Source organism: Notothenia rossii, assembly GCF_949606895.1.
Source record: "Notothenia rossii genome assembly, chromosome: 7".
NCBI lineage: Eukaryota > Metazoa > Chordata > Actinopteri > Perciformes > Nototheniidae > Notothenia > Notothenia rossii.
The window spans coordinates 20,109,194-20,122,757 of NC_136905.1; the positions used below are offsets into that span (position 1 = coordinate 20,109,194).

The following is a 13,564-nucleotide window of genomic DNA, read 5'->3' on the forward strand; positions in this document are numbered from 1 at the left end:
CGAGGTGGTAACGAGGGAGAGCCAGGGGCCCTCAGTGTGAAAAGGGTCCAGTCAGGCTTGGCCTGAGCCACACAGACCACTACTCACTCCATCCACAGCCCCTCACAGCGGGATCCAGCCATCTGGACTCATTTCTGCCCCAGAGCAGCTACAGAGTGTAGCTCTCAGGCCCATGTGTATGAGAGCTGCATTCACAGTGGGCCCCAGGAATGCGCTTGTCTGGGAGAGAACTAAGCAGATTTAAGGGATGGCGGCACAACACGATATATCTTTTCACCCTGTACAGCGGAGCATGTCATTTCATCAACATCTGTAATTCATTTTTAGCGCAGTGGTCAATCTTGGGTTCAGTCCGTTTGGTTTTAGAAACAAAAATAGCCCTCAAATCACTTCAGTTTTCCTGTTGTTGAGTAATTTAGGACATAATTTATCTACAACTTGACTTTCATTCTTTAAGACATCTTAAATCTTTCTTCCTTTCCCTTAAACGTCAAGTCCTATCCATTATATCCATAATATTAAAATTGTTGATTTATTTGAGAATGTAGCCACCGGTTCTCCTCCAGCCGGAGACATTGCTTGCATCTCATAGCCCTTTCTTCCTATATTTGTTGTATGTATGTTTACTGTGAGATTAACCAATAAAGGCAAAATAAAACCTCTTTAAAATGTTGTGCATGTACAAGATGATTGTCCAGGATTTCTGGACATGTTCAAGCTTTAATAACCTCCTTACTTTCCAGAGTTTGGTTAAGATAACCCAAAGGGATCCATACTGTAGCAGAGCAGTAAATCCAGACAGGACATGAACTGCATGCTTTACTGCCATTCCAGCGCCTGCAGCGACAGCTCAACCCTATTAGCTGTTCGGTTACTACGGCAACTAATACTAAAACCCCAAAAGAGCCGACGGTAGGGGTCAAAGGGCAATAGCAGCAGATAACCAACACATGTCTTGCCTTGAATTCAAGGTCTGAGCATGGGGGAAAACATTCTGCAAGATGTAAAGTAATTTTGGTCTGGTTTTGTTGACCTGGCACTCAGGGTTTATATGTTGTAACTAATGGCTTTTTTTTTTAATGGTTAGCAAACAATACACTCATTCTTAAATTGAGTTACAGGTTATTAATAAGAACAACGTTTGGGTTTCTATATTGTAAAAACATCTCTCTAGCCAGATTTTATCCTCCTCCAGTTTTGTCGTTTATTTCAGCAAAGCGACTTCTTTAATGGACCATACCTCCCTGCAGAAAATCCACAATCTATGTATTAGCACTTACAAGTACAGACATGATAGACAGCAAGTTAAAACTGCTTATTTTAACCAGTGAAAAAAATAACTTTTACAAAATGCCTTATTGCCAAAATTAAAGCTCTGGCACCTCTTACAATGTGTAGAAGTGTTAATTCTAGGATGATATACCACTTGTATCACATTTACCAAAAGGTCCGTCACAGTACAGACGACAGGGAGAAAAGTTTGTCTTATGGCTTATACATTTTCAACACAGTGTTAATATTTAATCAAAGAGGAAAACAGCAGGCTACCACTTAAACTATATCAACAAAGAGCATAGGATTCCTGATGATCATACCAATAAGTATCCACTACACTGAAAATTGAATTGGGTGGATGTGTCAGGTTCAAATGACAAAACATTGATTTGCAGCCTGCATAAGACCTGTGTCCTGTCCCCCCTGAGACCAGGATCAATAAGCTTCTTTTCTGGATAGCATACACACCACATTCATCTTCCATGCAGGCTTCTGCCAGCCTTTCCACTGAAATCACTTTTAATAACATCCCCAGAGGTTGCCCACTCTTTTTGCATTTCAAATTAAGTATAGGTATTAATTCTCAGAAATGTGACACATTGTTGTCATGTGCTTCTTAGACTGTAGTCATCCATGTATATGTGTTACTTTGTTATGGTGCTGTTGCAGTGCATGTATAAGTACATTTCATGAACAAAATGCCCCATGTTACATAATTCTGCTTTGAGGATGAAATGGTATGAAACAACTGTGCAGCTCCAATGTGAGTCCATCTGCTGGTAAAACCTTTTGTTCTGCTTCCTTTTGCTATGAGCTTTGCAGCATTAATAAATCCTCATTACTTATCTGGGGTTTAGGAGTTGAACCTGGCGGAACAATACAAGCAGGCAGCAGCGCCCCCTAGTGGTATGTTACAAACTTGTATGGAGTAACTGCCGGGAGTAAAAGTTAAACTTTGTCTAACATGGAGGCTTCTGAGTGGTGCTTACTTGGCCAATCACAAGCTTTGGTGTCTCCTATTCGCTAACAGCGAGCTGTCAATCAAATCGTCCAAAGGGGGATTTTCTGTATTCTCCTCAATGTGGGTTTGGAGGTCGTGGAGTAAAGATCCCCTCCGTGAAATTTTTTTTGTGCATGTGGATTTTATTAAAGTAACACCAAAAACCTGCTGTATTTATTATTTAAGCAACATTGTTAAAATTGCATCAAAATGTACTAAAGTAAACGTTTTCGAACATATTTGCAGAATCGCAATATTCTGCATATCAGTATTATATTTTTTAAATGTTATTACTGATGCATTTTAGTGTTGTCGAGATATAAATTAGGCCTACGTGTAACTATACTGTTCGATAATTTAATCTATAATAATATATATTTTACATGTAAAATCATTGGCTGTTATAACAGCCAATAATTTAATTACCTATAGGTAATAAAGTAGGTGTGGTAATTAAATAACAGCAATGGGGGTAAAATAAAATGAGTGGATTCAGACTTAATAGCACATTTAAATGGTTCTCTGAAGTGCAGTTGAATGGAAGTATAACTAGAAACGTGATGGTAATACTGAGTTAAAGTACAAATACCTCAAAGTTGTACTCTGAATGTAAATAATATAGTTATACGTAGGCTATATCATAACAAATGATAATACAAATATATATATATATATAAACCTTGCTTCCACTGACAATGATCAAAAAGATAAAAGAATGAAAACCATGGCACCAGTCTCTAATCCCAGCGAGACATGTCAGGTGCACTCAGCCCCCTGCCATACCCAGAGGACGCCCATGGGTGGCAGGGCTGTTCCGGACCACTGGACGGGGGACGGACTGCTCTCTGATTGGTCGGCGGTGTGCGCGTCCCCTCCCGGTTTTCCTGGCATGACCTTTTCCCTTGGCAACCACTTCCTCCGAGCATCCTCGGCCATCTTTAATTTTAAGTCATTCAGGAAAAGTTGTTTCGCTCATGTTAACACGCCGAGTGACACATTTGCGCACAACGCAGCATCTCCGGCGCTGTGTGCATGTAGTTTCCAGCGACGTGCTCCGAACAGAGCCGAGCAGCACCGCAGCAGGCTGTCCGCAGAGAATAAGTAAACAGCGAAAGCGTACGTGCATATTGTTCAGCGTATTGTCTTGTGCATCTCTCAGGCACGTTTCCACATATGTTCCCAGGCTGCTGTTCGCTTCTTCCTCCAAGCTAAACTGTCTGAATGAGCTATACACGTGTGTAGAAATTAACGTGTTGCGTTTTGGGCTGAAGTAGTGTGTAATGCTCCCGAAAGAAACAGCAGGTGGAGCGCTACAATAATAAGAGCATGGATCATTGTCTGAAGGGCACAGCTGTACAGCTGTACTGTAGCCATGTTGTTCTGCAAGTAACCCAGCAACAGGGAGACGTGTGTTGATTCCTGACGTAACTTTGGGGTTTTAACAAAAACTCCACACTTTATATTTTGTTTTGCAAGTAACACACGCTGGTTGTAATTCATTTTCTTTTTATTCATGGCAGTATGAGAAAGAAGCAGACTGCCAAACAGAGGAAGACCGAGGAGACTCCAGTTGTGCAGGAGTTTGTGGTAGAACAAATAATTCTCCGCAGAATCTATAACGGAAGAGTGGAGTACTTCCTGAAGTGGAAAGGTTTCACAGAGTGAGTGACGAATGCTTGCTTATATTATATTTTATATGTTTTTCTCTTTCTTTATAATATTAAAATACATTCTCTCCTCACTTTGATGTTACTGCAGTGCAGACAACACATGGGAACCTGAGGACAATCTGGACTGTCCTGAACTCATCCAAGAGTTTCTGAGAAACACCCATTTTTTTAATGAGGAAGAGCAAAATGAGCAAGAGTTCATTCCCAAAGAAGAAATGACAGAGCAGGAGACGGAAATTGTGAGTGTGTGAACTAATATTTGTTCCATGTTATTCACAGAACTTCTGCATTTAAATCTGTAAAAGATATAAACAACATCATATAAGAATGCTTGTAGCACGTTAAACTCCGAAAATGTAAAACTGTAGTTAAAAAACTTCTGACCATGTTTGACATATTTTGTTCCTACTTTTTGAGTTTGAAGGTTGAATTTGAAACTAAATGGTGCGAAAGGAGGCTAGTTTTGCAATGATCCTGGAAGTAAAAGTAGTACAATTTCAGTTTTCTTTGCAATGGGCATGTAAAGTAAAGAAGAAAAAGGAGAAGCGGGCCCAACCACGTGGTTTCCTATGCGGATGCTGTCGTTGTGGTTAGTTCTAACTGCTGCAACTTTTGTTCTTGTCCTTCTCTTTGCAGTCATGTATGCAGTCTCTGCAGCAGACTCACACTGTGCAGAGCAACAGCGAGCCAAATGATGAGCAGTCAGACACCCCCACTAACCTCAGCACTCACCTCGAGCCTGAATGCATCATTGGCGCCACGGACAGAAAGGGAGAGCTCATGTTCCTCGTCAAATGGTAACTCGATAGTTCCTCTAGTCATTGCGTAATTGGTCGGGTATCTGTTTGTGACGGTGAAAGTCAAATGAGTCGACGTTTAAACCTTCAATCGTGCGACACGGGTTCTACTAAAGAAAATACGATGGAGAATCTAGTCAGGTGTTTTTCATCTTATTGTTGGAGATTGTTGAAGACAGACAATAACAATGACCACCTGACAGAACACTATGCAGAGCCTGCCGCCAAGATAAAGAAGCAGAAAAACCTTTCCAACACAGCCCTTACATTTTTTTAGATTATGTAAAAATGCTTTAAGTTGGTGTGGTGTGGAGGTTCTAGTTTTTGGGAACTTGATCTATCAGTATTATTATTTATGAGAACCTTTTAGAAAAATCTATTATGTAAAGTGCTCTGCATGAGGCAAATACATGTGTATAAAATAAGTAAATGATACAAAAGGACAACAAATAAATTGACCTCAGAATTATTAAATATCTATTGTGAATCAAATACCTTTACTGAAATACAGTGCTAATAGCCCTTATTATCATTAGATGTTTCAAAATTACAGAACTGACTGTACCCCTAAAAAAGATCACTCACCTAAGCCTCTCTTTTTGCAATACCCTTTTCCAAACTGGTAGGAGTGTGTGCGGAAACATTTAAAGTAAAGGGCCACCATCCTAATGGTCTCCTCCTCTGTTTTGTTTCCCGACAGGAAGAACTCTGACGACGTGGCCCTGCTGCCGGCTCGTGAAGCCAGCGCCAGGTGTCCCCAGGTGGTCATCGACTTCTACGAGCAGAAGCTGACCTGGCACTGCGGGGACGAGGAGCAGTGAAGTGTGAACTGATAAGCAGCTGTGCTCTCACCTGAAGCTTAGTTTAACCTTCCTAACCATCAAGTGTCCTCCTTCAGCTGACATTCAGAGTGTGAAATTACACTGCACGTAGATTTTCAGATTCTGGCAGGTGCAAGATCCTCAGCAGGGATGGATTCTCAGTCCTGTGGTGCTCAACGAGGTCTCTGTGCCTTTGTGAGGAGACTTAAACTAACCTTTGTGTGAAAAAGCTGTTTTAAAGTCAGACTAACCTGTAGCAGCTTTGTCTCGCGTGAGCAGACACAATCACTGTGGACATGTGTAGCTTTTACTGTTATATAGTGACCTAGTATTAAAAGTTGTGTTTAGCTATGTCTTGGTTTTTATCTGTGTGCTTTCTATTTTTTTATAGTGAAACTGTAGGCAGAGTGAACTAACTCGTAACTTTTAGTTAGAGCTCAAGACTGTAGACCTGTTTTTTGAACGCGTATTGTCTGAAGTGTTTATAACCACAACTCTAAGCGGTTTCTGTATGACCCTTGTGTTTGATGTCAAACATTTTAAAAATGTTCCCCACAATAAATGTCCCTGTATTTCCAATCAGCTGCTAAGAACCAAATATTTTCATTTCTGAATTGAATTATAACAATATAATTAGGTTTTTAAAAAACTAAATTATTACAAAGTGAAGTACTGGCAGAATTACTCAGTAATATTTCTAAAGTGAATTTTTGAGAAACAATAACTTTTGTGCACCTATGATGGCTAATGAGATTGTTAAGTGTAACACTTTAGAAAACGAGCCTGTAAAACTACACGGGTCATTCTCTTCCAGTAACCTTACAGGTCTGTGGGACTGTTCCTACTTATGGCACTGTCGTGACTCAACATATCTCCCATGACTGTTATGGGACACTCAGCTGAACCTTAAACCTCCTAAAACACACGTGCTACTGAATTATTGACTAATTGTTGACCATGGATCTGTGAAGTCTGTGAATAAAGGAAACTTTTTTGTGAAGCTTTTCTCTTCCAAGTTTTTTTACTGTAACAATCACATTCTAAAATCACATGGAAGAAGCATCAACTGTTCAGAAATATCAATTAAAAACAATCTAAGGCATAGAATGGGCTTTGACTGTTTCTAAATGACAATCAATACCTGATAATAAAACCTATAGGTATGTTAACTGAGACTTTTGTTGATTTGACCTGACAGTTATGAGGAGGAGCTTTTCTCAGTCTTGTGACATTAGTTTGAAACCTTTGCACTTGGACAATACAAGTTGGACATAAAAGGATCTAGCAACATGCCAGCACATCATTATCAGGCTTTTTAAGTTAAATTCAAAACAAGAATATCTTGATTATGAGTGAAGAAAATGATAATGCTGAGGATCAAGTATGTTTAAAGTTTAATAGTTTATTTTTAAAAAATAGCCCACTGAAATGTTTTGTTTGGTACTGAGCAACAAAGGATATTTGGTGGGAATTTCCTATCTTGTCATGTTGGTAATTGCACTTCCTCTACCAGCAAATAAAACACTTCTCCTTTTTCTCAAAGCATTCAGTTCAGTATCTCTCCTTCCTTCTCCATGCAGCAGGTGATCAGTGTCTGGGTGCGGGACCCGAGGATACAAAATAACGACTTTTGGCATGCCTTCATAGACTATGAAATTTGCTTACATGTAAGTAAAATGAAAAGAATATGTTTTTTTTTTTTACTTTTATAGTCCAGTATTGGAGCTTTAATGCCATGTGTGTCACACTTGTGTTCTGTTTTAGTCCAACAGCGTGTACTTCACTAAGAAAGTCTCAATTGTGAGACGCAGGTACAGTGAGTTTGTATGGCTGAGGCAGAAGCTACAAGCAAATTCACAGCTAATGTAAGTTAATGATAATTTGAACACAAACACTTTAAGTGTTTTTGTTAAAGTAAACTGCACTATGGTTGCTATCATTTTAAAAAGGTCTATATGTGTCCTTTGCAGGCTAAAGCTACCAGAGCTTCCCCCAAAGAATCCCTTCTTCAGTCTGAACAATGCCCAACAGATCACTGAGCGGATGAAAGGACTCCAGAAGTTTTTGGAACAGTAAGAATGATCTCTCAGATCAATAAGACATTAACTTAAAACAGTACAACACAAACAAAACTGGTAAATCACAGTTTCCACAAACACCAGGACATGTGATTGCCATTCTCATATAAACAAGCAACACAATAAACGTATTATCCTTGTTTTCCAGGGCAGTCCAGAGCCCTACGCTGCTGTCCGACAGCTGCTTGCATCTTTTCCTGCAGTCACAGCTCAGCACTTCAAAGATGGAGGCCTGTGCTGCTGGAAGGACCCGCTACACTGTGGCCCAGGCAGTTCAATGCTGTGGCCTGAGGCGTTTCCACTCTGAAGAGGATCCGACCACGAACCTCAGCACGTCCCGTGATTCTGACTCAGACAGGTATTTTAAACCCACAGTCAATTTCCACTCCAAAAGTTTGACTTCTTCCTGAAAAACACATCAGTAACCGCCTATTACTTTTAATGGTAGAGTTTATTTTGTATGTATGAGCATTTAAGCTAAATATGATTTTAAGTATACACTCACTGATGTATTTTTCAGAGAGATAATATAAGAAGTGTTTCTGCCTTATTCCCTAAATTAAACACTTAAATTAACTTTCCATCTTCCATACTTGTATTTCTCATTCCAGTCAAGATCCAACGCTTCAGATTAAGGCTTTGGCAATAAACAAAGCAGCGAGTACACCTTCACTTAATCTCATGGGAACCAGCCAGGAGGGGAGCCTCAGCTGCTTGTGTGGTTCTACATGAAAACAGCCTCATCATATCATCTCAAGTGCAAATGTTTAGACCTTTCAAGAAGAGATGTTCCTGTTACCCAAGCAAAAATGCACTGCTCCTAATATATATTTCACTTAAAAAAACATGGAGAATAAAAAGCAATAATGCATTCTGTTCTCATTGGGGCATTTAAGTTTGATGTATCATGTTAATAGTAATACAAATGTAATACAAATGTAACAATTATGAATAAAATGTTGGCTTTCAATGTTTTCTGTCCGCACATCTATAAAGTTGTAGCAACAATTTGCCTGAAGATGGCAGTGTTGTAACATTAATATGTTATATAGTTGCTTAGACAATGCATTGTCCATATTTACTTTTAAAAACAAATCAGACACCAGTTTTGGTCATTCTTAAGGGTTGAGATGGCCACATATGTGCAAAAAACAATAATGTCTCTTTATGTGGCTGAACTTTCCCCTGCTAATAAACTGTAAGGTGTTGGAAGCTTGTTGTGTAGGGGCCGCTGCAGTGCTAAGCTGTATGATGTATAATAAGGTCTCTGCAGAGACAGCCCCCCTGTCAGGTGTAACACTGGTAGGAGGTCCTGGGGGATCCCAATGGACTCGCTCCTGTCTGAGAGGGCCACCAGGTAGACGGGCTGCATTGCTCCCTGCTGAACAAAACGCCAGCTGCACTGACAAGCCACTTTTTCTACCTGTCTCTCTCTCTGGCTTCGTATTTTTATGAGCCCGTTCACTACAGTCACATACCTCTGTGCATGTGCCTGCATGCTGAACATAACATGCATGTGCTTCCACAGTGAGCAGCACCATGCTTATGCAGAGGTAATGACCACTAAACAGAGAGATGGCAGGCTGACATATCGGCACAGCTAATGAGATTAGCTTTGTCTCTCTGCAGCAGTCGTGATATTCATTATACATTCAGAGCAGACAATGGGCTAGTGTTGCAGAGAACAGAGAGGTGACAGCACCTCAGATCTGCTCTGAGCAGCAGGACAGTTTAGACAGTAGGAAAGCCCACTAACTCAATTTGGGGTGCGTGTGTGGGAGGGGGGGTGGGGTGTCTTCTCTGAAGATGTGTGGGTGTATATGTGTTACTGCGCCTCCACATATGCTAATGCAATATACACATGTGTCTTCTTTGTCTGTGCTTAACTGTGTGGGGCAGCATTACCCTGCAGCTTCAAACACACATGCTGCAGATGTTTGCTTTGGCTAGATATTCAAAAAGGCATTCATGCCCGCCTAAAGTGTTAAAGTAAGTGCGTTTTCTTTACACAAATGTGTGCGCAGGCTATACTGCCTTACCACTCAGTCTATCAGTGCATTTATTCTACAATCAGTAATGTTTCCATTAATTAATTATTAGGCTCTTATGCTAGCTTTGCTTCCTTCCTTTACGTCCTTTCACATTGTATACTGACTATAATGTATTTCCAATGTATTTAATTGACCTCAGGAAAAGCAGTGGTAATCAGAAAAAATAGTTTAGCCTTAATTAAAAAAAAACTCATGGTTGGGGTAGACTTCAGATGTTGAGGTAGTTAATTCCAGATTTGCAGAGCACATCTGAAAGTTTCTTCTGCATGTCCAATAGCTCGTTAAAGAAGCATATTTGAAATGTTTTCTGGCCCAAACACATACATTCAAATTAAATAAACATCCTAAAATAACAGGACTCTGTAACAGAAGGGCTTTATTTGTGACTCACAGCACCGTGAATTGAAACATTTACCCTGCTGGTGTGAGTCTGAGCTGTCCAGGACTATTGACTTCGCTTTAATGGTCTGTGACTCCGGTCCACTGGCCGTTAACCTTGAGCCAATGTAGCCTAGCCTGTCAGTACGGCTCTGCAGCCATGACAACACTGACACATTTAAACCCATCAGATCGATTGGCTAACAGCTCCCGGCTCCATGTTGCGTGACCCTGAAGGGGTATAATGGCGTAAAAACATAGGGAGCGAGTAAAATCCCTCCTCTCAGGCTCGGTTTTTAGCTGGACATAATCACAACCGTTCAGAAAACTACAAGATCAAAATCATGTTTTAATTATTTTCACAAATGCTTTAGCTCATTTTAATCTAATCAGTATGCTTATTGTTTGATACATAAAACAGTAGAAGATAAGATAAGGGGAAATGGCCCCTCAGGGAGGTGCCCATCTGCCTCTGAACAAGTCAGCATGCCTTTCTGCAGCGACAGCTCAAATATACCTCACCTGATGTCAGTGATCTCATGCTTTACTTACATTTCCCTCTGTCATGTAATTAAAACGGAATCCCCAAGAGCCCAAATTCCTTTTTCAACAGATTTACATTTAAAGAAATAACAAATTGTCATACTCGAAATGCAACAATGTGAAAGCCCAATCAGGGTTCGTTTACTGAGCTGACTGCACAGAGCCAAAAACAAATGGAAGTATTGAGGGAGATATGCTCCAGCGGATGCAAATTACAGATAAATCAGAGACTGCTCATGCATTTTAAGTGCCACATTATACTGAATCCATTAGTAGCAATAGGAGTTCAGCACCACTTGAGATATTAAATCTCTTTGCCTGCAACTCAGTGAAATCCGGACGAGTCAATATCAGAGAAGCCCAGCTGCACTGCCAATAGATACGGGATGAGACCGACAGGAAGGATGCCAGAGTTACACACCAACAGTTATAATGGCACTGGCTGGTGATATGTGTAGCTTGTTATACAGCAAGACAATACCATGGGCCAAGGTAAAGAGCAAAGTAAAGGATATGTTGGTCTTGGGTTAATTGAATTGTTAATAACATGCGCCTCATCTCCGAAATTGTTCAAGGTCTCCCACATTTTATGCCAAAACTAAGTGCTGATTTACTGAGGGCCATTAAAAGATTCCACAACCTGACAGTCAAAAAAAGATTTTTTTTAGATGTTACATCTGTCCTTGTAGCTGTGTGTGTGTGTGTGTGTGTGTGTGTGTGTGTGTGTGTGTGTGTGTGTGTGTGTGTGTGTGTATGTGTGTGTATGTATGTGTACACGTGCGTGCGTGCGTGGGTGTGTGTGTCTTCACAGCCAACCCATCCTAACACCTCTCTCAATCTGGAGGAAAAAGGCTTTTTCTCAAGGCTGAAACATTTTTCATTGTCAGTATATTGCCAAAGATGGAAATGAGCTCACTTAAGTGCTATCCATCATTTATCAAACCCAACCGCCCCGGTACCTTTTCCTCGATTCAGCACGGTTTATACCTGCTATTTTCCCTCCACATGCTGTCGCCTTTTGGTGCACGGCTGTAGCAATTACTGGGAACGGGCGAGTGTACTGTACCGAAGCGAGCAACAGCTTCTCGTCTCCTGGAATCGGGACTGATAAGCGTGAAACCGAGCTACTCTGCCCTCAACACATGAGCCTGGGGGGGAACGAGGAAATTGAGATCACTGCTTCATAATTTCCTGAAAAAATATGGTGTGTAAAATCAGACAAGTTTCCTCTGGAGCATACAAACAGTTACAGAAAGATGGGCCTTGAGTAAGCAAACCATGTCTGTATATGCATTCACAAACATTCTGTGTTCAAATAGATATCTTCATGCATACTGTACACGCAGGGCCCTAAAGGTTACAAATGAGCTCATACAAAAGTGAAAGAACTCGTAAAAATGTGGGTATTGTAAGACACCTTTAGTGTCTATGATGTATTTTGCTCATCCTTTTGATTGTGTGTCTATGCACATGGGAACAGCCCCAGATCATGTGTGACTAACAAGCCGTCCAGACTACTGTCGTGTTTGAGATGAGGAGCCAGGTAGAGGTGGAGCTCTTTGGTCAGTGACAGTAAAGACGCAATGGTGGCAGTGAGAGGACAATAGACGGATGAAGAAACAAAGAGTGAAAAAATAGAGGGGTAGAGGGCACCGTCTCTTGAGGCCTCTGTGCTTCGCTGCCAGTGTGTGTAAATCAGCAGGCAGCTCACGGCTGCAATGAGGTAGAAAATAAAAAAAACATAAAAATGTCCAAGTGAAATAGGAGGCAAGGAGAAATCTTTTATGATGAGCCTAAATTCTCCTTACTCTGCAGTAGATTCACCGGCCGGCTCAGCTTGTCTTCTCCAGACACCGTCCATCATCACTGTCTGCATAAAGCCACAAATTACCCCACCTGCTATTCATGTAATACATATGTAATGAGTACCCTTTATTCACATGATTATCATTCATATGTTAATAGGGCCCATGTCAAATTCATTAATATGCACATGAAATTATGTGGACTGTCTGAAGTTCTGCAGATGTAGTTTTACACATAAAGTACAAGGCAGAGGTTTATCAACATGTTTAAACTTGTTGTTGCTCAATTGAGCAGAAGTTAAATCTTGACAAAAACAATGTTAACTCCATAGGTTTCTTACAAACTTTCAAACAACTTCCAAGGTCTTCGTCGGCAAATATGGTTTGTGAGTTCCTTAAATTCAAAACTCAACAACATAGTTACGTCTCTTTGTTCATTAATATTTGTTTTACATAGCCTACACTGCATAGGTTCAATGTAGTCGCTGCTAATTGCCAATATTTCTCCATCAAACGCCCAGCAGAGATTCGCTTTCCATAACAAACAGTAACATCATGAGCGATGAGTTGTGTTGTTTAGCCTACCGTGTTTCACATGTTGTGGCAGTTTGGCTCCAGTCCAGTCTGCTGGCATTAGTGATTAGTCACCCATAGTATTCACAGGTAACAAACTAAACCAAAAACTGATAACGCCTTCGAAAAATTCTGCTGACGTCTTCCTGTGCTAACCAACTAATGAACAGCGTATGCAAATGACCCGCCTGGGACGCCATCTTAATTAGCAGACGGGTCAAGGCGTCAAAATAAGACCACAAGGCTTCAAAATAAGAGCACATGAAGTAGAAAGGAAAAAATGTATTTGTCAACTAATGGTTAAGACATAAACCAAAAATGTGTGGAATTTGTTATCAATTATACAAAGGAGAATGATTCATACAATCAAATGTATCCAATTCCTTTACATCTTCTGACTCTTTAGCCATTAAGATAAGCATTAGCTCATAGTTATTTACATCAGTGGTTCCCAACCTTTTTTGTCTGGTGTACCCATTGAGCTGGTCTCCATTCAAGTACCCCCTCACTCATCTGTGATGATTAACCTTCCTCTTTTCTTGTATAAATCCCTTTGAAATCATATGTAACCCA

At 40.5% G+C, this 13,564-nt stretch overlaps 2 protein-coding genes and 1 long non-coding RNA gene across 4 annotated transcripts; 2 read left to right on the forward strand and 1 right to left on the reverse strand.

Annotated features, from left to right (window-relative positions):
• The first annotated feature begins 2,984 nt into the window (after window positions 1-2,984).
• cbx3b (chromobox homolog 3b) lies at window positions 2,985-6,563 on the forward strand. 2 transcript variants are annotated; one of them, XM_079640570.1, is made up of 5 exons: window positions 2,985-3,376; window positions 3,796-3,936; window positions 4,034-4,184; window positions 4,582-4,742; window positions 5,443-6,563. In XM_079640570.1, exons 1-5 carry the CDS (start codon window positions 2,991-2,993, stop codon window positions 5,561-5,563), a joined length of 960 nt encoding a protein of 319 aa, XP_079496696.1. In that variant the 5' UTR covers window positions 2,985-2,990; the 3' UTR covers window positions 5,564-6,563. The 2 variants fall into 2 exon arrangements, with proteins under 2 accessions (XP_079496696.1, XP_079496697.1); XM_079640571.1 differs by having other exon boundaries at window positions 3,251-3,391.
• Window positions 6,564-6,678: 115 nt separating this feature from the next.
• snx10b (sorting nexin 10b) lies at window positions 6,679-8,611 on the forward strand. The gene is made up of 5 exons (XM_079640580.1): window positions 6,679-7,230; window positions 7,328-7,428; window positions 7,534-7,635; window positions 7,790-7,999; window positions 8,253-8,611. The coding sequence occupies exons 1-5, from the start codon at window positions 7,138-7,140 to the stop codon at window positions 8,371-8,373; spliced, it is 627 nt and encodes a 208-aa protein (XP_079496706.1). The 5' UTR covers window positions 6,679-7,137; the 3' UTR covers window positions 8,374-8,611.
• On the reverse strand, window positions 7,908-13,167 carry LOC307013260. The gene is made up of 3 exons (XR_013800906.1): window positions 13,004-13,167; window positions 12,422-12,483; window positions 7,908-8,047 (listed from the first exon to the last, which is right to left on the reverse strand). It is a non-coding gene; the product is annotated as an uncharacterized lncRNA (long non-coding RNA).
• Between the last annotated feature and the right edge of the window lie 397 nt (window positions 13,168-13,564).

What these genes read in the sequence shown, in the direction of transcription:
- cbx3b (XM_079640570.1), top strand. Translation starts at nt 2,991, where the DNA reads ATGAAAACCATGGCACCAGTCTCTAATCCCAGCGAGACATGTCAGGTG. An exon ending in CAGAGCAGGAGACGGAAATT is followed by an intron (nt 4,185 to 4,581) that starts GTGAGTGTGTGA and finishes TTCTCTTTGCAG; the next exon opens with TCATGTATGCAGTCTCTGCA. An exon ending in CTCATGTTCCTCGTCAAATG is followed by an intron (nt 4,743 to 5,442) that starts GTAACTCGATAG and finishes GTTTCCCGACAG; the next exon opens with GAAGAACTCTGACGACGTGG.
- snx10b (XM_079640580.1), top strand. Translation starts at nt 7,138, where the DNA reads ATGCAGCAGGTGATCAGTGTCTGGGTGCGGGACCCGAGGATACAAAAT. An exon ending in ACTATGAAATTTGCTTACAT is followed by an intron (nt 7,231 to 7,327) that starts GTAAGTAAAATG and finishes GTTCTGTTTTAG; the next exon opens with TCCAACAGCGTGTACTTCAC. An exon ending in CAAGCAAATTCACAGCTAAT is followed by an intron (nt 7,429 to 7,533) that starts GTAAGTTAATGA and finishes TGTCCTTTGCAG; the next exon opens with GCTAAAGCTACCAGAGCTTC.